The following is a 24,988-nucleotide window of genomic DNA, read 5'->3' as shown; positions in this document are numbered from 1 at the left end:
GTTTATATTGAGATCATTCTGGTGATATTCTAGGAAACATATTGGTCAGGATACAGGGAAACCAGGCTTTTGAAGAGTTATAGGAAAGATGATGGTGTCTAGGATTAGGGGGGACATTCATTGAGTTTCTTGCATTTATCCATATCCCCTAATCCTGCATTATCCCCTTAGCCACTTGCCTAACCCCCAGGCTTTTTACATATATTTGTGTGCTTGTGCATTGGTGCCCACATTTTCTCCTTAGGCAGACCCTGTAGACAACAGTGTTTATACAGAATGTTTCAACCAGTCTAGACCCAGGAGGAGTAGGATATTCAAGCTTGTGCTCTGTTCTTTCCACTTCAGCAGTGGAATAGAACATCTGAGTATAGAGAAGGTTTGGTAGGGCAGAGGTTTTAACAGTCCTCTGCTGTAGTATGGAAGGATGGGACTCCACACTCAGGAGCTTGGGTGATTGCTGGCTGGAAGGAGATATTGGAGCCTGAATTCTCTTGATTTAACCATGGAAAAGGAGGTAGCAGGGCCAGGGCAAGGGCCAGCTGGGCTCATTTTTTATATGTTCCTCATGTGCTGACTGTTGTTGCAATGAGAGCTGACCCTTAACAGGGCCATTGATGTGATAAAAGTTTTTCCCACACATTTCACAGTTGAGAGATGACTAGGAAGGGTAAGGGCTTTATCCTAAAGTGCTAAGGCTCAGTGATCATTTCTTTTCTTTTCTTTTTTTCCCTTCTTCTCACTTCCCAGTTACTTTTAACTCCAAGTCAGATTGTTGGTTGGTTTGTGGTACCTTGAGAGAGTCATAATGAGCTGTTTGTATCCCAGTGTGTTTCAACTCGTAAATGATGTCTGTTTAGTGGTCCATGGCTCACTGGGCTAGAGCTGGATGCTAATGAAGCCTAGGTCATGGTTTCCATTTCAGTACAGTTCTCTTGGGTTCACTCTGTTATATTTACTGTCAGAAGCTATGCCCACAATCTTACGCATTTGCCCTTTGGTTTTTAAGACTATGGGATGAGGCAGTAAGAAAAGATCGACATGAAAGTGACCTACTCCTACAAAACTAATACAGCATACTCATTTGTCTGATGGTAGTGTTGTTTCATTAGTAGTACTACTGAAGTGTCTTGCTCTGTCCCTGTGTTTCTCAATCCTGCCCTATCTCTGAACAGCCAGGTCAGAGTCCCCTTCCTATTAGAAGACTAACTTGATCTGCTATGACCTCACATCTCCAGCATCCTTTTCAGCCCTCAAAGATTTCCATTTTTCATTTTGTCTTTTTCTAACATTCTTCCAAGCTGTGCAGATGTGGACAAGTCACTGCACCTCTCTGGTCCCATTTTCCTCATCTGTAAAATGAGCATGTTAGATTAAATCTAAGGTCTACAGTCTATTTCACCACTGATAACAAGTACCTAGTAAAGTGCCAGATATGAAAACTGAGGTCATTGGCGGACACAGCTTCTATCCTCAAGGAACTTATAGTTTAACGGGGTGGGAACTATACATAATAAATAAGTAAATATAAAAATATAAAAATAAATATAAAAGTACAACTTTTGATGTTGGCAGGATGGATTGAATGGAATAGATGTAATGATGGAGAAAATTGGGGAGATGTGAATTTAAAGATCTAGTTAAGAGAAGTCAAAGGATGGGAAGTTACTAGCCATATAAATAAGAGGAGGAAGAGAGGCAGAGAGAATAGGGTATGCAGAGGTTCTGAGGTGAGTAAGAACTTCATGTTTAAGGAACCAACAGTAAGCCACTGTGTCTGGAGTAAAATATATGAAGGGAAGGTATGGATTTGAGGTGTATTTGAGAGGCAAAAGTGATCAGCCAGAAAATTATCAGGAACTGTAGGTGGCTCCAAGTATTGAAGGTATCACCCAAGGATTTGGTATTGCGATACTTTGTACCAAAATAGCCCAGACTCATGGTGGCAATAGAAAAAGTAGTGCTAAAAACAAGTTATTTCTTTTATCCTTTGCTGATAGGAAAAGGGAAGAGCCTAATAGCCTACTGCCTTAGTCTTAACATTAAATGGCATTAGCCTGCAGTATCTGACAGGTGGAAATTACTGAGAGGAGTAATTGAGGCCCTTAAGAACTTGCCTAACTGAGCTTTGTGCAACATATTTGGGAGTTAACCAGCAAAGTTTGTGTGTTGACACAGATAGTATCCGTGCTAAGACTTGTTTGGGTGCAAGATTTAGTAGCGTGGTAGGGCATGGCTACAACGCAGCTCTCCCTTTTTATCAGACATGTTTATATGCTAGGTAGCTCATAACTTAGTACTTTTTCCTTCTTTCAGTACCAACAGAGAGCCATTTGCTTTTAGTCCCTCTTATATTGTACTGGCAGATTAATCTTCAAATGCAGTTTTGATCATGTCTTCCCCCATCTATGAGCCTGTGATAACCCCCCCCTTACTTGCTGTATCATGTTCAGAACTCATACTAGAATTTAAAGCCTTAAATGATCGCCAACCTATTCTTCTTTTAAACCCCAACTAAAGACTGTCTTTCAGTCATTTTGATGTCTTCAAGACCTAGCTCTACCACCCTCAGGAAGCCTTCTCCCTCCAGCCCGGATTTATACTTTCTTGTCCTGGAATAGTGGGAACAGCCCAATGACCTCGGGCAATGCACCCAACCCCTCCAGATGATCGCAACAAACTCTATTTCAATATTTAGTGATCTTCTGCCTTTATTCGTTTGTACCAAGAGTGTTCTTTAATTGCTGCATGCTTCTGTGCTTTAAGCGTGCTTTAAGACCCTAGGAACAGGGACCTAGTCTGCAGATCTTGTTCATCAAAACTAAGGCTTGAAAACTTAACAGTGCTACAGTGAGAAGGGCAGTAGATTTGGAGTCAGACTGATCTGGGTTTGAATGACAGTGCTTTTACTAGTTTATGACCTTGGGAAGGCTACTTTACTTTTCCAGCCCTTATGTTTCTTAGTCTTAGTCTTCTGCATTGATTTCCTTCTGTGCCAAGAAGTGGTGGCATGAAGGAAATGTAGTATCTTAGCAGACATTCCACTGGGAATTTTGGAGCAGACATTTATAGTGGCCACCCAGGTTACCATTTTCCTCATTCTGGTTGATAGAATTGGAATGAAGAGGAAAAAAAATTCTGGCAGAAATGAGCCTAGGAGGGAGTATTTTTCTGGAGTAATGTGCCTGAATCTTACAGAAAAATCCATTTTGTAGAAAATAACTTAGGAGCCAGTGTGCTCTTGGCTCTGTAGATTTGATTTTTCTAATAAACAGTATCTAACAAGTACACAGTTGTCAGGTGTTCTTTTTTTTTTTTTTTTTTTTTAAGATTTTACTTATTTATTTGACAGAGAGAGAGATCACAAGTAGGCAGAGAGGCAGGCAGAGAGAGGAGGAAGCAGACTCCCCGCGAAGCAGAGAGCCCGATGCGGGGCTCGATCCCAGGACCCTGTGATCATGACCTGAGCTGAAGGCAGAGGCTTTAACCCACTGAGCCACCCAGGCGCCCCAGTTGTCAGGTGTTCTAATCTTCAACAATAATCTTCATTCAAAAAATAGTGAACTGTACCTACAAGTACATTTGATTTTTGAATAGTAACTTTGAGTCGTAAGTTTTTCCAGTAATCTGATCGTATGAGTAACGATTTTAATCCTCCCCTTCCTTCTTCATCCTCTCTACTTCCTTAGGCCTTCATGTGCTTCAGAAATTGAGGCACACAAAGATGGTTTTGATATGGTCAGACTCACACCTCAAGTCTTTTTTAAAAGGGTTTTTTTAAAAAATGTTTTAAAAAGATATTATTTATTTATTCAGAGAGAGAGAGCATGTGCACGAGAGCGCACAAGCAGGGGGGTCAGCAGGCAGAGGGAGAAGCAGGCTCCCTACTAAGCAAGGAGCCTGATGCGGTACCCTATCCCAGGACCCTGGAATCATGACCCGAGCTGAAGGCAGACACTTAACTGACTGAGCCACCCAGGTGTCCCTTTGTTAAGCATTTTAGAGGCAGGCAGCTCTGGTTTAAATCCCACTTCTCCTGCACTTCCTGCCTCACACTAGGCAAATTATTTTACCTCTCTGAGCCTATATTCTCAACTATAAAGGAGGTAAATTTTCTGACAGCTCAAGCACAATGCCTGGTTCATAGCAGGCAAGCAGTGACGCTTGGTTTCCTTTCCCAGGGGTGCCAAATTTCCATTCCAAGCATTGTTTTTATTTACCTCGTCTGTCTTACTACAATATTTAAGTGTCTGGATGTTATATCGCGTAAGAAATATATATGATATCTTTTTAAACACACAGTGTCTTATACTCAGAATTATCACAGAGCCAGTCAAAAAGAAAAATAACATCGAAATTACTCATATTCAGCAAGTAAGTTTGGTTTGAGGGTAGCATAGATATTTGAGTTAGTCGAAGTGTAAGAGACAAAGCTCTCTGTAATTTTCAGGTTACAGCCACTCTTCACTTACGTCTTAGTCATCATTTCTAAATCCCACCTGTATCCTAATTATACATCTGTCTGTACTCTGAGGTAGCATTTCTACCAGTATAGTAAAGGAGCAAAGCTTTCTATAATAAATGACATCATCCGCCCTGGGGAAATGATTGCCAGTATGTACTCCCTCACTCACTCATTCAGTCTGTATTAGTTAATACTGTGGGTTGCAGTTGACAGATCCCCATCCGAAATTAGGGATACCTGTTGGAAGGGCCATCTCTCATTAAGAGCAGTTGGGCTTCAGGAGTAGCTGGCACTAGGAACTTGAATGCCACATGACTCTGTTTTTTTTCTTCTGTGCCCTTCTGATTTCACCCTTATCACTTTGTCTGTCACTAGCCATTTTATCCTTTTGGTCAATGTGTCAAAGAGTCCCTAGTCCAAAAGTTTAGCAAAGGGACACTGTCATATATATAGCTTGTATCAGATGCCCATCCTGGGTCAGCCAGCTAGAGTAGGAGGGCATGATCATGTAAAGACATGGTGGCTCCCTCAAGAATTATGTGTAAAAAAATAATTATATTGTTGAAGTGGGGTGAGGAGAAGCACCAGAGGAGGTTGATGAGCACAGAGTTCCAGAGATGCCCACACACCTATCCTGCCATCCTGGGCAGTGGGATCTTAGGTAAAGAGTATACAAAAAAATATTCCTAAACTGTGGTTGCTTGTAGCCATGTGATGGGAGATGGATGTGTAATCAAATAAGTATAGTAGAGTGATTCTACTTCTGTACAGTGATTGTATATGTAGATAGGGTTAAAGAATAGGGGGTCAGTTAGGTTAGATCAGACACAGCTAACCTCTGTTATTGGTGATAGCTACACAGCTGGGTATGTTGAATCCCTTCTGAAAATACTTGAGCTCCTTGAATTATTGTTTGGTATTCTGGGGACTAGGAATAGCCTTGACATTTTAGGAGTATAAACATCTCATGCTTGGGTGCCTGAGTGGCTCAGTCGGTTAAGCATCTGCCTTTGGCTCAGGTTATGATCCCAGAGCCCAGGGATCAAGCCCCACATCAGACTGCTTCTCCCTCTGCCTGCTGCTGCCCATGCTTGTGCTCTCTATCTCTCTCTCACTCTTGTACTATCTCAAATAAATGAATAAAATTTAAAAAAAGAAAGAAAGACTTATTTGCCTAAAGTTAAAAAAAAAAAATCATGTGCTTTTTCATTGAGAGCCCTCTTCATCAAAATGCCTTTTCGAATTATTCATTGAGTTCTTTAACAAAGATAAAATGAAAAGACATCTTGAGGTTTTATGAGTTTTAGCCACTTGTCCTGTTGTGTTTTAGAGAATTCAGATGATCTGATTATAAGTTCCCTTTGGTAACTCTTTAAACTGGTATTAATAAGGACGACTCATCAACTTGTTTTATAACTCGGGTGGTCTAGCATTAAATTGCTTATTAATCACAGATGCCTTGCTTATAAGTTGAAGACATACTTTTGTTCCTTGTGACAGGGCTTGAGAGCCTTTGCCCATAGCTCCCCATCCTTTGCTATTGTAGTGACCTGCATTATATCCATAAGTGGTCTTGTGTGTCATCCTTCAGTTTGTTCTTTTTCAGGCAGATCAAACTGATCTTTTTTCCATCTTCTCTTACACTGGGTCAACTTTCTGCATCTTACTTCACAAATCCACATCTTTGAAGGCTGGGTGCCTCAGGCTAGGCACAGTTTGCTCTAGTTTCATCATCCTGGTGTTGCCTTTCACCTCTACAGTTTACCGATGCTTTTCATTGTCCTTCATCTCTTCTCTCTACCCATGCTTGCCCTTACTTTTATTTTTTTAACTAAACTTTTTATTTTGAGGGACACCTGGGTAGCTCAGTTCATTAAGCATCTGCCTTTGGCTTGGGTCATGATCTCAGAGTTCTGAGAGCAAGAAATAAGTAACTTTTTATTTTGAGATAATCATATTTTCATACACAGTTATAGGAATTAATACAGAGAGATACCCTATACCAAGTCTCCCCCAATTGTAACAGTGTCCTGCAAAACCATTGTATAGTACCATAACCAGGATGTTAACATTGATATATAGTCAGGGTATGGAACAACTGCCCTGACGTTTTGACCTTTAGGTTCCTTCTCATCATTCTGTTTTTTACTCATCTCATACACCCTTTTTCCCTCATTCTTCTCACTTACATATTCATTGTCCCAGGGATTTAACTGAGTCAAGGATGCTACAAAACTAATCTTCGCTTTGATAGGCTGGCTAAATTCTTATGTCAGAATTTCTAGGGATAGCAGTTTCCATTCTTCTTTAAGTTATTTCCCTGGAATAAATATCATTTGGATGGTTCATGGTAAGCCTTAAGATTCATGTGAAGACCTGGTCTGCTGGGAGATCTGCTTGCCTTAATTTCAGGCAGGTCACATGAGGGTGAAGAATGTGTGGGAGTGGGTATGGTACTAATCCTTTGAGACTTAAGAGCCCTAATCAAATGCACTTTCCCCCCCAAAGGACAGTTCTGCACAGAGGATGTGGATGAGTGTCTGCTGCAACCTAATGCTTGTCAGAATGGGGGCACCTGTACCAACCGCAATGGGGGCTATGGCTGTGTATGTGTTAATGGCTGGAGTGGAGATGACTGCAGTGAGAACATTGATGACTGTGCCTTCGCCTCCTGCACTCCAGGCTCCACCTGCATTGACCGTGTGGCCTCCTTCTCCTGCATGTGCCCAGAAGGAAAGGCAGGTAAGACCAGCAGCACAGAACTGGAGTTCAGAGAAGGGGTGGAGAGCATTCAGGATCTCTTTCATTCCCTAAGTTGTGTCCTTTAATTAGCATCTGTAGAAACATGTTACTCAAGACTGTTCTTCTGGAAATATAATTGCTAGCCAAAGTGCTATGAAATTAGTCTTCTTCTTTAGGACTTTTGGCTCTCATCTCTAGTCTGCATACCTCAGTTTTTCATCCCCCGCCCCCCCAAAATGAAAGTAACTGTTGCCTTGGGAGCATCCTTAAGATCTTAGGTTGAAAAGCACCTCGGAAATTAAGATTAATTTCTCAGAAATTAAGACAAAATTACTGATAAGTGGATTTAGAGTCTTCATTTTGAGAGGAAACCTTTTACTCAGAAGGAATTGGGAGGAGAGAAACTTTTGAATGCATTCCAGCTCTCAGTGTCTATAGAGATATTCTTCCAAGGGAGGCATTTTACTAACTGCAAAGTTAACATTGCTCTAGCCTCTCAAGTTAACAGCTGCCAGTCCTAGGAGTAGAGAGCAGTGAAGGGAGGAATGTGACAGAAGAAGATAGCTTAACTGCGAGAACTTTGTGCCCAGCACTTTTGAAGTGTTCTTCTATCTATGCCTTTCCAAAAGCCCCACCTCCAGCTTTGTGGAAGAAGCCTTGGCTACCTGTTCTTAAGCTAATTGCAGACTGGAAAATCCAGTTCTCTTGTGAACTACACAGATCATGGGGCCTAGTAATACCTTCAGAGTCCTCAGGGAACTTGAGCCAGGAATGTTGACGCTTTTTAAAAGGCTGCCCTAGTATAGGCTGATGGTGTTCAGCTGTTTTTTTTCCTTCTGAGGCTAGCTAAGTACTGGTGGCCCTGATCATCAGGTAGCATAGTTTGGGGAAAGTGGGTTGCTAAGTAATATAAGGTACATGCAATATTTGGAAAATATAGTAAAAACTTATTTGTTGTTTATTTGAAATTCAGATTGAACTGGGCATCCTCTATTTTTATTTGCTAAATCTGAAGGATATCTTCATCATCTAACCATCTCACTTTATGGCTTCTAGATGACTCTGCCCTTGAGGAGAGGTCTAGCTGAGAGCTCAGGGTCAGAGCATTGCAGTTGTCTGCAGAAGCTCTTTGCTTGCTATTGGCAGTAGCATATCCCTAAGGTAGGGTTAGGTAAAGGGGAAGTTGCCTCTAAATCTCCATATTGGATTTTGGTTAGGTGACCATAAGGTTTTCCCTCCTCCATGAAAAAAAAAACTGTCCTTCAAGTAAGAGACTTTTCCTCTTTATTCTTCTTGCCCGACCCTGTGACAGGTCTCTTATGTCATCTGGATGATGCATGCATCAGCAATCCTTGCCACAAGGGGGCACTGTGTGATACCAACCCCCTAAATGGCCAGTATATTTGCACCTGCCCCCAAGGCTACAAAGGGGCTGACTGTACAGAAGATGTGGATGAGTGTGCCATGGGTGAGTACATGGAACATTTCCTATTCCTCATGGTGTTTGTCGAGTTCAGCAAGCATTCAGAAGCAAAACCTCAGATCTCTCCTGTTAGATGCCCACTGTTTACAACCTTTCAATGTAAATGCATATTCTGTTCTGAGAATTGAATATATAGAAGGTCTGTACCTGATTATTTTTTTAAGATCTTATTTATTTATTTGACAGACAGAGAGAGAGATCACAAGTAGACAGAGAAGCAGGTGAGAGAGAGGGGGAAGCAGGCTCCGCACCAAGCAGAGACCCCGATGCTGGGCTCAGTCCCAGGACCCTGAGATCATGACCTAAACCCAAAGGCAGAGGCTTAACCCACTGAGCCACCCAGGAAACCCTGTACCTTATTCTTAATAGAAAGCCCTGCTTTGGTGACAGTTTGGGCAAAAGAACAGCAGAGTTGAGATTGCCCTAGTCTATCTTCCTTTCCCTTTCCCTTGCCCTTTTCATTTCCTTTCCTTTACCCTTTCCTTTCTTCCCTTGTTTTTTTAAGGAAGAAAATAGGAAGTTGAGAACCAGAATATTAAAAGCCTGGCCCTAATGCTGTAACAATCAGACCTACTTCTGTAACCCACATTTGTGGAAATTCCACTAAAGTACTTTGATCCCAGTAATTGGTGCTTGTGTTTTCCAGCCAATAGCAATCCTTGTGAGCATGCAGGAAAATGTGTGAACACAGATGGTGCCTTCCACTGTGAATGTCTGAAGGGTTATGCAGGGCCTCGTTGCGAGATGGACATCAATGAGTGCCATTCCGACCCCTGCCAGAACGATGCAACCTGTTTGGATAAGATTGGAGGCTTCACATGTTTGTGCATGCCAGGTACATGGGCCCATCAGTGTGTGGGGTCTAGACAAAAGTTACTTCCCTGCACTTTTCAGTATATGATGGCAATTCCATGAACTCTGTCAGCATTTAATTCCCAGTAATGACAGGTTTCCCAGCCAAGGGGACCTTTAAGGAGTAATACAGTGCAAGAAGTCTTAGAGCAATGGAGACCAAATTTTAAAAGCCCATATGTCAACACCAGTTACATGTAAGAGAAAAATTGAGAAGTGAGTGTTTTTGATTAAGTATAGTATATCCTTTACTTAATAAAGGATTTACCATAAGGATCCTTTAAATAGCAAGCTTTTCTGATCTCTTGATATATTATAAATACCATACTATTCCATTTATAGAAATTATTTTACCCATAATTGTATAGGAACTTGTCATTTGTCCATAGTGACATGCATATAATTAGTTGTATTCTGAATTTCTTCTGCAGAAACCATTTCTTGAATCCTTAGAGAGCACAAGTAAATCTAGTTTAAAATGACAGGACAGTGGCTGCTTTGCCAGATTAAGGCTGCTGGCTGCTGTAGCATTGGGAGGCCCTCCTGCCCTTGACTTGTACCCCGAGAGCAACAGCATCTCCAGGTCAGCTGCTGTTTGGAAACATTGACTAGGGACCCTGTGTGCCTGGTGCTGCTCTGAAAGTGAAGCAGGGACTGGTCAGAGAGTATGGGATAGTCTTTGCTGGCATGCTGTGTTTTGCCAGTATATTTAGAGGTAACCTCTTCTCCCTCTCACTGTGACATGGATATCTTCGTAGTATTCTCCTCTGTCACGGATACTTTCAGTAACTATTTCCCATCATGGCAAAGTCCCTTTTGACTTCTGCAGAAATGTTCATGCTCATAGAGGTTATAGTCATCTCTGCAAATTTGTGCTTTCTTGGCTAGAATATGCCTTTCTCTCTTTCTAAGCCACTTGTGTGGTCCAATTTGTTCAGGTTTTAAAGGTGTGCATTGTGAATTGGAGATAAACGAATGTCAAAGCAACCCTTGTGTGAACAATGGTCAGTGTGTGGATAAAGTCAATCGCTTCCAGTGTCTGTGTCCACCTGGTAAGTGCCCACCACCTGCCCCTGTTTTCTTTGAAAGCGCAAAGCTCCCGGGCCACAGGGAAAGGAGGAGAGAATGTGTGTGGGCTGTACATGAGGAAGTCATTAAAGTGAGCACTTCAGGATAGGAGTATGTGGAGAAATGGGGAGTTTGTTTCAGCTAGTGGATCATCCACATCCTTTGTGGCCAGAAGTCCAAGTGTATTCCGAATGGCCCATGACCGCTCTGTCTGTGTATGTATTTCAGAAAGGTCATACCTCACAGAAGTCTTTTGTAGGCTATTCAGGAGTTTTTTTTTTACCCCCCATGGGTCATATTCTTGAAGCCTCTCTGTGAGATTTTTATTTTTAGATATTTCACTCTGGGTCCCAAAACAGGCAACACAAGTCAGTTTTTTCCAAAGAATGCTCTGTATCTCCTTTTGCTCCCCAGAGCTATTGTTGAAGACGTGCTGGATTTTCTGCCACGGACAGTAGCCTCTCAAGTTGTTTCTACTGAGAGGTTCCCGTTCCTCTGAAGCTGTACTCACTTGTTTGAGGATCCCTTATATGACCATTTAGTCCCCACCTCAGTTAGAAGAGAAACCTGTACTGGGAAGAAACAGAGGTGGAGACACACCCAGTGGCCTCTGATGCCCTGAGCCTCACGCAGTTATTCCAGTTTCCTACTGGGAGAATAATTTTATGTTTGCTGAACCGTTGGGTTAAGCCCTACTGGTAACTTAATCCAACCCTTCTTGGGCATCCTTCTCATAGGATATCCTAGGTAGACCCTTGATAGACAGACATAGGATAGTCCATTGACTGTGTCATCATTCTGTCCTTTTAAGGTTTCACTGGGCCAGTTTGCCAGATTGATATTGATGACTGTTCCAGTACTCCATGTCTGAATGGAGCAAAATGTATTGATCACCCGAACGGCTATGAATGCCAGTGTGCCACAGGTAAGATTGTCCTCACTTTTTATCTCTCTGGTAGGTCCATTTGAGCAAAATAGGAGACCGTCCTCTTCTAGCTGTCCAACCAAGCCAGTCCACTAATGGCCTGCTCTGTGTTTAGAGAGAGCTGCTTCTAGCATATTTTTGGATTACTATTATTATTTTTTTGCTACTCTCATCGTTTCTTTCTACAACACCTGCCTCCTTCTCTACCACAATAGTGGCCTGGCTTGGACATTTTCATTTGGTGTCCGTGTCTTTTTGGGACAGATTTTGGCAGCGGTGAATTTCCAGCTGGCTTGACTTATTCCTTCGGGAAAGGGAAGAATTCCAGCTGAAAGCCATTTTTCACTAGGGCTTCTCAGCAGGAGGTCTGTCTCTGAGTTTTTTGGGGCAAGTGATTGAACAAAGGCCCAGAAATCTAAGGACCATTGTGTGCAAGTGCAGAGGTTTTCTGCATAAAAGACTGCTCAGACCCTGAGAGTCAGGTGTGTACCTGAACAGGAGAGAGAAGTCTGGGAAAGTTTAGGTCCTCTTTCCTGACTTTGCTACTACAGTGACAAAGAATCTGTTTACAGATATTTTCCATTTCTGATCTGTGGCCACATTTTTCATTTGGGAGTGGAATTGAATAAGGCAAACGTCCCTTGTTCTACATTTGCTTCTGCACAGACCAGTATTCTAGAGAAAGACTAGAAATTATTAGAAAAGATGATTTCCCAATTTATTTTTTGTATGACCACTTAAGGGAGAAAGAAATTATGAATATAATTCAAGACCTTTTTCTTATTTTAGAAGATGGATTCTTGAAAATTTTTAAATACCATGTTCACGATTTCTTTCTGATGACAGAAAAGGGAACTAAGTCACAAAAATAAACACAGAGAATTAGTGTTTTGGTAGTACTGGAACATAACCATTTACTGGGCCTCCTTGGATTAGGTCCTGTCAAATGAACCACTTAACTGCTTTCTCTTTTCATGAGTTGTTGTCCTTGGTTGGAGAAGTTCCAGGTTTTGTCCTCCTCTGGCCAGATTATCCTTGTAGAGAATAACCTTCACTGGAGAGAGTTTAAAAACATTGAATTCTTGTTTAAAAGGGAAGAGAGCCCCTCTTCCTTTAAAATCCTTTAAAAGAATGGATTGAATGAAGGAGACTTTATTTGTCCCTTGTTCTTTTAAATGCTCATAAATTTTCATTCATTTCATTTAATGGGTACTTACTAAAAACTTGATATATAAGCACAGTGCTCCGGGAGGGTTTGAGAAGGGTAAAGAAAAGTTCTCTGTCCTCCAAGGTCAGAATTGGGGAAATAAGATACATGTAACCATTAATATAGTATCTGTAAGTTAGTTTTGGAAAGAAAGAAGTATAGAGATAAATACGTAATAGAAAAATATTGGAAGTTATTCCCCATTGAAGCCCAGTATGAAATGAAGATGTAGTTCAAGTATCTCTGAAGTGAAACCACTGGTCATTTAAAAAAGGTATTTGAATTCTACAAATTTTATTTGATAACTATTTTAAAGCACAACTCAGGCATGCCTTACAAGTCATGCAAATAGTTGGCTTCAGTTGCTCATTGTCTACAGTAAGAACTGTTGAGACATGAGGTCTGTAGGACAAGTGGATGTGGCCACACTTATCTTCCAATGTGGAGTTTCTGACTTCGTTTGAAGCCTTCTTGGTAAAATTCCTTCCCAGGATTCACTGGTGTGTTGTGTGAGGAGAACATCGACAACTGTGACCCTGATCCTTGCCACCATGGTCAGTGTCAGGATGGGATTGATTCCTACACCTGCATCTGCAACCCGGGGTACATGGGTGCCATCTGCAGTGACCAGATAGATGAGTGTTACAGCAGTCCCTGCCTGAATGACGGTCGCTGCATCGACCTGGTGAATGGCTACCAGTGCAATTGCCAGCCCGGCACGTCAGGTAACCCGCTCAGCCTATGTCTCCTCTGGACTTTCACTGTTCCCCCCACATAGTTTACACATATGTCTCAGGCTGTCATTGCATATGCTCAGATATCTGAAAAATAATCCTGATTCTGAGAGGCACAGCCAAAGCTACAGCCAGGAACATCTCAGAGGCAGTTGCCTCTAGCCACTGGAGAAATTAGAGGCAGTAGCTTTGCAAAACTGATGATTTGGGGTGTGTCTTTTTTGTTAAAAGGAGACACACTACTTCAAAAAATTGAAATTTTTATTTAAAATTGGAAACCCTGTTGGCTTTGTGGCTTGATTTGATTATCCTTTTTTCTTTAGCCTCTGACACACTCAGATGAATGAAGCTGGCCCTTTCCCTTCTCCCTCACTCCTGTCCTTCCAGTTGTGTTTTTCTCTATTTCAGAGTCTGGTGTCTTTAATGTGACACTTTTCTTCCACCATGTGTCTCAGGTGGACCTTGGCCATTTGGGGGGACTCTCAGGGAAAGGGGAGACTTTGCGACACCTCCCAGCCATTGTAAATTAGAATGTAGAGCTGCCATTTCCCTCCCCGAGTTTTTTGCGGTTTCCCTACTCTGGTTGAGTGACTGCTTGTTACTTAGGAGGGCATGCTGCTCCTTGCTGGGGGAATGTTGAATTATTTTCTCAGGCAGCAGCATTTCACAGGTTTCACTGGAGTCTGTTTTACTTATTCAAGGAATAATTATGGTCACAACTGTGGTTAATGGACAGAGAAGTACTATGTCTCAGATCAAAGAAAATGTATTAGTGGAAGATTAACTAGTGTGTGCCTTTGTTAGAAGGGAACCTGCCAATACAAGGGAGTGATTTATTGAGAACTCATTCTTGATTTAAGGAAAATGGCCTATGTAGGGGGCAAAGGTGGGGGAGGTGGTTAACTGCCCTCATTTTATTTTGTTATTTCCAAATCCATTTCTTCAAACTTGTCAAAGGCCCTGGTCTCCATCCAGGACCTCGTACATGCCAAGTTTGAAAACAAAGTCCTTTTTGAGTTGCTCAAGCATACGAAAAACATCCCATGCCTTCACAGTTGAAAATGCCTTCCCCCTCCCCACGTTTAGATAACTCACTAAAAGAGCTGAATGGATCTTTGTGAAACCTTCCAAAAGCAATTTGCTTCCGGGCTGGTCCCCAGACATGAGAAATTGCAGTACGAAAAGAAATTTGAGAGATTTACAAGCAATTGAAAGGATGCCTTTAGAATGGTGGGGCTGTTGTAAACGGCTTTGCTATCATCCCCATTATAACAAATATACTGGAAACCTGGGTGAGTGGTGGGTTGGTAAGCACTTTGTTTTCTCTGGGATTATATCATTGTGCTGGGATGTATCAGGTGTATTCCCTGGGGAGGACAGAGAAGACAAGGTGTAAGTAGCCTGTCACTGAGAAATGCAATAAGTAAATATGAGTGGTGTGCAGGCAACATAGAATAAAGGCCTGGAATCTCTCAGAAAACTGCCAGACCCCTTCATATGGCTGTTGGGAGAATTAAAGCAAAGAAATGCAGGCATCATGAAAAAATCTTGGTCTGTAATAGGTGGAGAAAGCCCTGAAATGTACTAAGGTCCTGGATGAACATGTTTATTTAATTAGTCATTATGAATGGACTCGTGAGTTCTGGAGGGAGAATCTGTGACCCCTTCAATACATGGTCCTGAGTTAGTAGGTTGGGGTTTGGACAAGTGTAGACAGAAGGGATATTTTTTTTTCCCAATTTATTTATTTTCAGAAAAACAGTATTCATTATTTTTTCACCACACCCAGTGCTCCATGCAAGCTGTGCCCTCTATAATACCCACCACCTGGTACCCCAACCTCCCACCCCCCCGCCACTTCAAACCCCTCAGACTGTTTTTCAGAGTCCATAGTCTCTCATGGTTCACCTCCCCTTCCAATTTTACCCAAATTCCCTACTCCTCTCTAACGCCCCTTGTCCTCCATGCTATTGGTTATGCTCCACAAATGAGTGAAACCATATGATAATTGACTCTCTCTGCTTGACTGATTTCACTCAGCATAATCTCTTCCAGTCCCGTCCATGTTTTGTAGCAACATGGACAGAAGGGATATTTTACAATGTGCTGGTTATAATTGTGGTTTCTCACTTATTGGGTACTTAAAGTAAGATATACCACCCAGAAGCTTCTGAAGCTTCTTTCACCCTTGGTCTTATAATGGGAAACTGTTCTCAGTAAGTTTCTTTAGGTTTTAAGTCATAGAAACCAACATGACTAGTTTAAAGACCCTTTAGTAAACAAGCAAACCATAACTACAAAATAGACAAAGAATTTAGTGAAAGCACATAGAAGTATCTTACAGATTCCGGGGCGCCTGAGTGGCTCAGTGGGTTAAAGCCTCTGCCTTTGGCTCAGGTCATGATCCCAGGGTCCTGGGATCGAGCCCCACATCGCGCTCTCTTCTCAGCAGGGAGCCTGCTTGCTCCTCTCTCTCTGCCTGCCTCTCTGCCTGTTTGTGATCTCTCTCTGTCAAATAAATAAATAAAATATTTTAAAAAAAAGTATCTTACAGATTCCAAGTGAGAACTGACTGATTAGGCTTTTACAGAAATTAGGAAGCAGAGCAATTTTAGACCATGGGTCCCACAGTTCCTGTTCCAACGTTGCAATGAGAAAATCTCATTGTCCCATCTTGGGCAGGGTTATCTGTTCCCGTTCGATTCAACTAGAGCCTCCTGTGGCCTGCTGTGGTCAATTTTGGGTGAGTGGGGGTTATTAGCCAGTGGCTAGACACTTCTCCTAAAAGTATGCACTAGTATACAAGGAATATGGAAACTCGCCTGATTTGTGGCCACTGAGGCAGCCTGACCTCATTAATCACAGAATGACCAGTATGGTGTGGCAAAGAGTGTGGCTCACATCCTGGCTGTGCTGCTGTAATTGTGCAAGTCCATGATAAAACAGGTATGTAATGCAACTTCATGTGCCAGTTGAGTGAGAAGACTAAAGAAAAGTTCTGTAAAGTAGGAGGCAAAGTACTTGTGCATAATAATGGCTCAGTAATTTTTTAATATAATTATCATTAATAAATATTAATACAAAGTGTGAGTGAACCAAAATTCTCACTTTTTTTTTTCACGGAAATTTTGTTAGTTTGTATCCTAAACCAGGCTTTATTTTTAGATTTTTTAAACTTCCAAGACATTTTTCTATGGATGGAAAATTAAGTATCACTAAATTCATGTTAAGTAAATGCCAAAATATCATGAATATTTTTATAAAATGATGGTCAAAATTATTATTGGTATATCCATGCTGTTTAGTTATCCATATCTATAATTAAGCCTTTCTTAATATAGCCAAACTCTACCATTGGTCTGGGGAATGGGTCAGAAGGGAGGCAGCACAGCCCCAGATGAAAGATACCAGACCCGTTAAGATTTATCCTGAACTTATGTCCATAATAGTGATAGTTGCAAGCTTTTGTCAGTGGATTTAAGTTCCAAAATTCTAATTTTCTTACAGAAGCTTAAATTTTATTTTTGGAACACAGTACTGCCAGTTTTTTCCCTTGAAATGACAGGTTTACCTCTTTCACATAATGTTTGCTAAATATGTAGGTCTGAATAGCCCTGGTTCCTCTGTCAGTTGTTCTTTCAATTAAAATGGGATTCTATGAAGAAAGCGTATTCAGTTCAGAACTCCAACAATCAAACAACTGCTTTTCCTGGAAGCAGCTGTGTATTTGGCATGCCACAGAATTGCTTTATTTCCCATTTCATTACATAGAACAGAAGATTTATATTCAAAGGTCAAGATATAATAAAAATATAAAGTTAATAATTTTGACTTCTTCACCAAAGTCATTCTTAAGTGAACCAGTGTTTTTGTTGGTTTAAATTGTAAGTGCATAGAGGTAAAGAATATGAAGACCACTAACTAGTACATTTTGGCACCACTATCTTGATTCCTGCTAACATGCCAGCAATTCCACACCCATTGCTTTTGCACCAAGAGTGGAGATGCCAATGCACTGAAACAGGCAGATAGTGGCTTAGTGTGATTCATAAAATAATTTTGACCTCATAATACCCTGACGGGGTCTGGAAGACTACACTTTGGAGATCTGATGCTTTACCCTGTCTAGGGTTGGCTGGATACTCTAGATTTCTCAGCCCCTAGTATCATATGCTATTTTTGCAGTAATACTGGTTTCTTTTTGCTTATATACTGGTTTATCTTTGCAGGTGTTAATTGTGAAATCAATTTTGATGACTGTGCAAGTAACCCTTGTGTCCACGGAGTCTGTATGGATGGCATTAATCGTTACAGTTGTGTCTGCTCACCAGGTTTCACAGGTAATAAACACTCTTTTTGTCAGGGAGTCCTAGCCCCATCACTTTGGGAAAGGGGCATCTAAAGAAAATTCACTTTTCAAATGTTTAATTTTTTTTTTCAATTTATTTATTTTCAGAAAAACAATATTCATTATTTTTTCACCACACCCAGTGCTCCATGCAAGCTGTGCCCTCTATAATACCCACCACCTGGTACCCCAACCTCCCATCCCCCGCCACTTCAAACCCCTCAGATTGTTTTTCAGAGTCCATAGTCTCTCATGGTTCACCTCCCCTTCCAATTTACCCAAATTCCCTACTCCTCTCTAACGCCCCTTGTCCTCCATGCTATTTGTAATGCTCCACAAATAAGTGAAACCATATGATAATTGACTCTCTCTGCTTGACTTATTTCACTCAGCATAATCTCTTCCAGTCCCGTCCATGTTGCTACAAAAGTTGGGTATTCATCCTTTCTGATGGAGGCATAATACTCCATAGTGTATATGGACCACATCTTCCTTATCCATTCATCCGTTGAAGGGCATCTTGGTTCTTTCCATAGTTTGGTGACTGTGGCCATTGCTGCTATCAACATTGGGGTACAGATGGCCCTTCTTTTCAGGACATCTGTATCTTTGGGGTAAATACCCAGGAGTGCAATTGCAGGGTCATAGGGAAGCTCTATTTTTAATTTCTTGAGGAATCTCCACACTGTTCTCCAAAGAGGCTACACCAACTTGCATTCCCACCAACAGTGTAAGAGAGTTCCCCTTTCTCCACATCCTCTCCAACACATGTTGTTTCCTGTTTTGTTAATTTTGGCCATTCTAACTGGTGTAAGGTGATATCTCAATGTGGTTTTAATTTGAATCTCCTTGAGGGCTAATGATGATGAACATTTTTTCATGTGTCTGATAGCCATTTGTATGTCTTGATTGGATCAAATGTTTTCTATTCCTTTATCTCTTGGAATGTTAGAAGTTTGTTTCTGTACTTCTCTGGCCGAGTTTTTTACTTACAGGCCTTCCCTAAACTGTAACATGAAGCTTTTCATTAATTAGGATTTTTCGACCATGTGTTATACCTACCTGAAAAGCATTCCTAGTTAGACTATGAGTTTCTGTCACTGTGCTTGAGTTATATAATGTCTAATGCCGCCTTTAATTTGCTACACTTAGTAGTGAATGCCTTCATAAAAGGATAGCCAAGATAAAATTCTATGAAAACACTAAATGGTTTTTTTCTGAGTACTTCCTCTTGTGGGGGATTGTTGGATGAGGCCAGAACTTGGAAGGACCAAGCTAACTTGGCAGTGCAAGGGAGATCTTCCCTAGGAGGAAGAAAGTACATGGCTAAAATAAAATTGGTTATAATTATTATGAGTAGTTAGAACATTTACACACACATGCTTGTATGCACACACACAAATAAGGTTGCCTTTACCTTTTGCCCTCCTGATCAAATAGTGCTGGGGGCTGAGAAATCGAAGGCACCTTATTGACTCATCTATTTGTTGATGGCATCATCAGAGGTGATTCTTTCTAGACAGTGCCATGTGCAAGCAGGAACTTAGGTAATAATGTTACCATTTAATAAATACCATGTGGTCATTTGCAACCAATGTGAGAAATTTCCCTCAGAGCTTTTTAAACCATGATGTCAAAGGGCATTCAGGGCCAAGTGAAGTTAATGTCTTCCTCTCACTTGCCAGGAACTTACTTTCCTGTATATTTCACAATCCTTTCTCCTGCTTGGTATGATTATGGATGCAAGGAGTAATGTTTGTGGCCCACACGGATCACTGAGATCTCTGCTCAGTTGGAAGACAGGCATGATGAAAGCTGTTGTATCTAGTGCCCAGCACTGCTATTAGTAGCTGGATCCTAAAACTTGTTACTCCAAGATTAAGTGATAGCCAGTTGTATACACAAAAATTCCTGCTAGATAGGATAATAGGTGCATTTTTGTTAAATAGGTAACAAGGGAATAGCTACCATTTATTAAGAACTTATTTTGGGGCACCTGGGTGGCTCAGTGGGTTAAAGCCTCTACCTTCGGCTCACGTCATGATCCCAGAGTTCTGGGATTAAGCCCCACGTCAGGCTCTCTGCTCCGCAGGGAGCCTGCTTCCTCCCCCCTCTCTCTCTGCCTGCCTCTCTGCCTACTTGTGATTTCTCTCTCTCTGTCAAATAAATAAAATCTTTAAAAAAAAAAAAAGAACTTATTTTGAGCTAGGAGGTAAGTGCCTAATCTCATTTAATTATCATAGCCATTATCATTTCTATGGTATTGATGAGAAACCCTGAGCTTAGAGAGTATAAATAACATTACAGGTACACTGTGGCCAGTGTTCCAGTCCAGGTAGTCCTACTCTAGAGCCAATGGCTGTTCTCAGCTCACCAGACAGTCTAAGTGGGTGCCTGTTCTGGCTTCTTTTTAGATATGTAAGCCTTACACTGGACTTTTTTTTTTTTTTTTGAAATGCCAGTAAATCATATTCTCTCTGATTTTAACATTCAGCAAACCTAGGAGGTCAAGGAGGGAGGACATAGGCTAAAAATATTCTAAAATAAACCTAAGGTGTAGCATGAAATTACATAACGAAGAACTGGAATGTTTTGGTTACTGGGTGGTACTCTGTTCTTGGAACAATTTTCTATGTCTGTGTTTTTTTTTTTTTTTTTTTTCGTTTGTTGTTTTTTTAATCAGCTGCTGAAAATACCACAGACAACTCTGGTATTATATATACATAAGCTGTAAATGTGAGGTGTTTTATCCTTTCCTTTATTTTAACAACTACTACTTTTCTTTTTCTTCTTTCTTTCTTCCTTTCTTTTTTTACAATTCTCATGACAGCTTTGGCAGATACAAATGAGTTTTTCTTTTTAAGACTAAATTCTGTATTCTCCTTAGACCTCTTTATACTTACTGATTGGGAAATGTAAAATATCAAATGATACTTCTACAAGCTACTTTTCAGTTTTACAAACTACTTTTTTAGTTTTGCCTTCACATCTATTATTATGCTGACTTCTTGTAACAGTCCATTAAAGCAGGTAAGCTGAATAAGAAACCAAAAGCAATGGCAACAAAAACTAAAATAAACAAGTGGGACTACTTAAGGTGCTTCTGCACAGCAAGGAACAATCAATTGAGAAGGCAGCCTACAGAATGGGAGAAAATATTTGCAAACAATATATCTGAAAAGGGATTAATAATATCCAAAATGTATAAAGAGCTCATACAAGTCAGTAACAAAGAAGCAAATAATCCAATTTAAAAATAGGCAAAGGCAAGAAAAAAATTTTTTGAAACAGTGTATGGTGCTGGATGTTAACTAGAGTTATTTTGATGATCATTTTGCAGTATATACAAATATTCGATCATTCTGTTACACACTATAACTGGTATGTTAAATGTCAACTATAGCTCATTAAAAAAAAACCAACAAAACACACATGGGGCGCCTGGGTGGCTCAGTGGGTTGAAGCCCTTGCCTTCGGCTCAGGTCATGATCTCAGGGTCCTGGGATCGAACCCCCACATCGGGCTCCCTGCTCAGCGGGGAGTCTGCTTCCCCCTCTCTCTCTCTGCCTGCCTCTCTGCCTACTTCTGATCTCTGTCAAGTAAATAAACAAAATCTTAAAACACGCGCGCGCACGCACACACACACACACACACACACACATTAGGCAGAAATAGCTCAACACAATTTTAGAAACAATTATTGGAAAATTCCCAATAATTTCTAGATAGAGGATACTAGAAGTATCCACTGTAATTTTCAGAGCTACATGATTTAGCCACAGACTGATTGTATTTTTAAACTGTAAATCATTATTTATACTTAGAAACCCAATATCATCTGAAACAGGTAAGTTGTACAATATCACTTGTATGCAGAATGCAAAAATGCCAAATGCACAAAAATAGAATAGGATGGTGGCTAACAGGGCCAGGCTAATTGGGAAGATGTATTTAAGGGTACAGGCTTGAAACTAGTAGATAAGTCTCCAGACCTTATTTATCACAGCACAGTGATCATAGTCAGCAATACTGTATAATAAACTTGAGAGTTGCTAAGAGAGTAAGTCTTAATTGTTCTCAGCACAAAAAAAGAAATGATAATTATGTGACATAATAGAGATGTTAGCTAACATTAAAGTGATAATCTATTACAATGTGTAAGTGTATCAAATCAGTATGCTGTATACCTTAAACTTGTATGGTGTTATATATCAGTTATATCTCAGAATATTTACAAGACAAAACACAAAAGGCAAAGAAGTTTTACTCTTCCTGTTTAACAAGACAGCTGAGAGACAGAGCTTGATGTGTCCATGCGATGTATACAAATATATTTTGTAGGTTTCAAATCACACAGCTAGGACTGCGAGTTCCCAGAAGGCAGAAACCTCCCTAATCATCTTTTTAGCCAGTGTCTAAAACAGTGCCTAGCATGGAGGAAACAATTGATACTGCTGAGTAAATGACTAGAACTCACATATGGGACTTCTGACATCCAAGTGGCTTTCAAGTGGACTATACCATGCTTTTGTTCATTAAACACTATTTTGTTGAGTACCTACAAGGTGAGAAACATTGGTTAACTTCTCATTTGGTAGTTCCTGAGCCGAGTAAGATGCATTGCCTTGTGCTGGGCATTTCTGATGCTGGGTGGAAACTCCTTAATAGTGAAGCAGCAGTCAGTCCACATGGTAGACTGTGCAGGGAGGCATTTAACCCTCTTGGTTAAAGATGACTTGAAAATTGATCTGGGAAGACTTTTTAAAACAAATGAAGAAAACCTGGGAGGAGAGACTTCTGAGAAAATGCTTCCTACAAAGGACAGTAAAGGAAGGCTTTTTCCTCATTCTCTATTGGATAGCAAGCCAAGGATAGCTGTGCAGTTGAAGAGTTCGGCTCCTCTCTTGGTGCCAGTGGCAAACATCTAAAAAAAAATTCTGAGGTTGAGGCTAAGAAAATAGTATTTAAAAATAAGTTATTAATAAAACACAAGGAAAGCAGCAACCACTACCAGATTATGGGTCTTTACCACAAGAACCACCAATAATGGTTTAGAGAGCAACAGAGAGTGAAAAAATGTTAATACCCATACTTTAAAGGGGTGTGGATCTATTTCATTTGGAATTTCCTGTTCTAAATGCAGGGTTACTCTTTCTTAAATAAAAAATGCATGTTTTATCTGAATCAGAAAATTGTATTCTTTGAAACTTTTAAATTCCTTTACAGCAGTTTGTTATTGCCACTCATTTACAGAATTATGGGTTATTTAAAAATTTTATATCATTTTGGAATGTATAGTTAAATCTCAGTTGTTCAGAATTTAACAAAGCAAAACTTTTATATAAGTGGCACACTTTAATCAACTTAAAGCAACAAATGTCAAGGTTAGAGCTGACATCTTTTTGAAGTGCAGCCTTATGGAGGTTTTAGAGGAAGAATATATTTACTTAATTTCATATATTCTGAGTATTTACATTACTATGTGATGATTAATAATTGTTTATATCAGAGGTTTTCAAAGTGTAATATTTGAACCATCTGCATTATTTAAAATATGGTTTTCTGGACTCCACTCCAGATTGTAATCAGTCTATGGTGATAGGACCTACGAATCTCCTTTTAAAACAAATATTTTAAGAGACTCTTTTTGCACATTAAAGTTTGAGTACTACTGATCTAGATTAGAAGACCCTAGATTATTTTCTCAATTATCAAAGACAATATAATTATGTTTAGAATACCCTTCTTAGGTAGAAAATGGGTTAATACAACTCTAAGAATGAAAGCAAAATGGCTTTCTTTGTAACCAATATAATCATTAAATTAATAGTTTATTCACTAAGTATTCTGGGCAATTGATATATACCACATGTAGAGATGTAAGAGGTTGACTAACTGAAAAAATTATTTTGTGGTGAACCAGCTGAAAGCAGTGATAAAAGCTTCTTCGAGAGGGCTCAGAACAGCAGCAAGAGGAAAGCCAACTTTGGTAACATTTGGTGTTCCCTTTTTGAAGTTGCCCTGTTTCTAAGATGGGATAGAGAAGAAATGTATATCAAAGTACTGCTGTGCTGTTCCAGCTATTTGTTAACTTGGCTGTATTATCAGAAGACTGACTATGCTGTTTGCTACTCCTTGCATGGAGCTAAGTGCTCTTAGGTGTCTTATTTAAATCTTGCATTTGGTGCCCAAGGCATCTTACAGTCTGTACAGATGGAAGGTGTCAACACAGTATCTCTCCTTGTTCTGTGTCTCTTCCCTAAGGATTTGGATTTGACAAAAACTTTCCCTTACCTACAGGGCAGAGATGCAGCATTGACATTGATGAGTGTGCCTCCAATCCCTGTCGCAAGGGTGCGACGTGCATCAATGATGTGAATGGTTTCCGCTGTCTGTGCCCTGAGGGTCCGCATCACCCCAGCTGCTACTCACAGGTGAACGAGTGCCTGAGCAGTCCCTGCATCCATGGAAACTGTACCGGGGGCCTCAGTGGGTGAGTAGCTGCCATGTACGATTAGTTCCTTCTTGACTTGTAGCAAACCAATTGGGTTTCAACACAGGCCTTTTCCTGTGGAAGTCATTCAGGGGCTTGAGCTGAGACTGGGTTGTAGATTTTGGTAGGCTCCTTCACTCTTCCAAACCACCACTTCTGCTCTACCTTCCATGACTGAATAGGTAGAAAATAGGGAGGTAGTCAGCTCACAGGAGAAGTCCAACATTATTTTGTGAGTCTTTGGCAATTGTGCTTTTAGAAATCACTGCAAGATTGAGTTCTAAGGGAGGTTCTATTTGATCTTTTCCACTGCGTAAAAAAAGCTCAGTTCTTAAAAACAACAACTACAGCAACAAAACTCCTCAGTTCTATTCTGTTACAGTACCAGTGTGCCACTGAAGTGGAGTTGGTCTCAGCTAACTTTAGACATGGCCCTGATAAAACATTCATGGTTTGTAAGCCCCCGAGAGTTGTGTGATGTGTACTTTTCTAGAAACTCAGAGTGTGATGTTAGGTCACACGAGATAGTCCTATACTCTTGCTATGCCTGCCAGAAGATAGGGCTCTAGGCATTGCCATTTGCCATACTTAAAACAGGTGAAAGAATAAAGAGTGTATTTAGGGGTGAAGGGAAACCAAGTAATTTTTCCAAATGAATTACCTCGGTATATCTG

At 40.5% G+C, this 24,988-nt stretch overlaps 1 protein-coding gene across 1 annotated transcript in view; it reads left to right on the top strand.

The window, feature by feature from the left end:
- Positions 1-24,988, top strand: part of NOTCH2 (notch receptor 2) — a 169,155-nt gene that overhangs the window by 101,200 nt on the left and 42,967 nt on the right. The window contains 8 exon segments of the mRNA XM_044239024.1: positions 6,971-7,204; positions 8,517-8,672; positions 9,334-9,522; positions 10,478-10,591; positions 11,419-11,532; positions 13,231-13,464; positions 17,703-17,813; positions 24,122-24,314. Coding sequence (XP_044094959.1) covers positions 6,971-7,204; positions 8,517-8,672; positions 9,334-9,522; positions 10,478-10,591; positions 11,419-11,532; positions 13,231-13,464; positions 17,703-17,813; positions 24,122-24,314 — 1,345 coding nt within the window.

Source organism: Neovison vison, chromosome 2 (genome assembly GCF_020171115.1).
Source record: "Neovison vison isolate M4711 chromosome 2, ASM_NN_V1, whole genome shotgun sequence".
NCBI classification, from domain to species: domain Eukaryota; kingdom Metazoa; phylum Chordata; class Mammalia; order Carnivora; family Mustelidae; genus Neogale; species Neogale vison.
The sequence above is the reverse complement of the archived record's forward strand: the minus strand, read 5'-3'. Positions and strand labels throughout refer to the sequence as shown.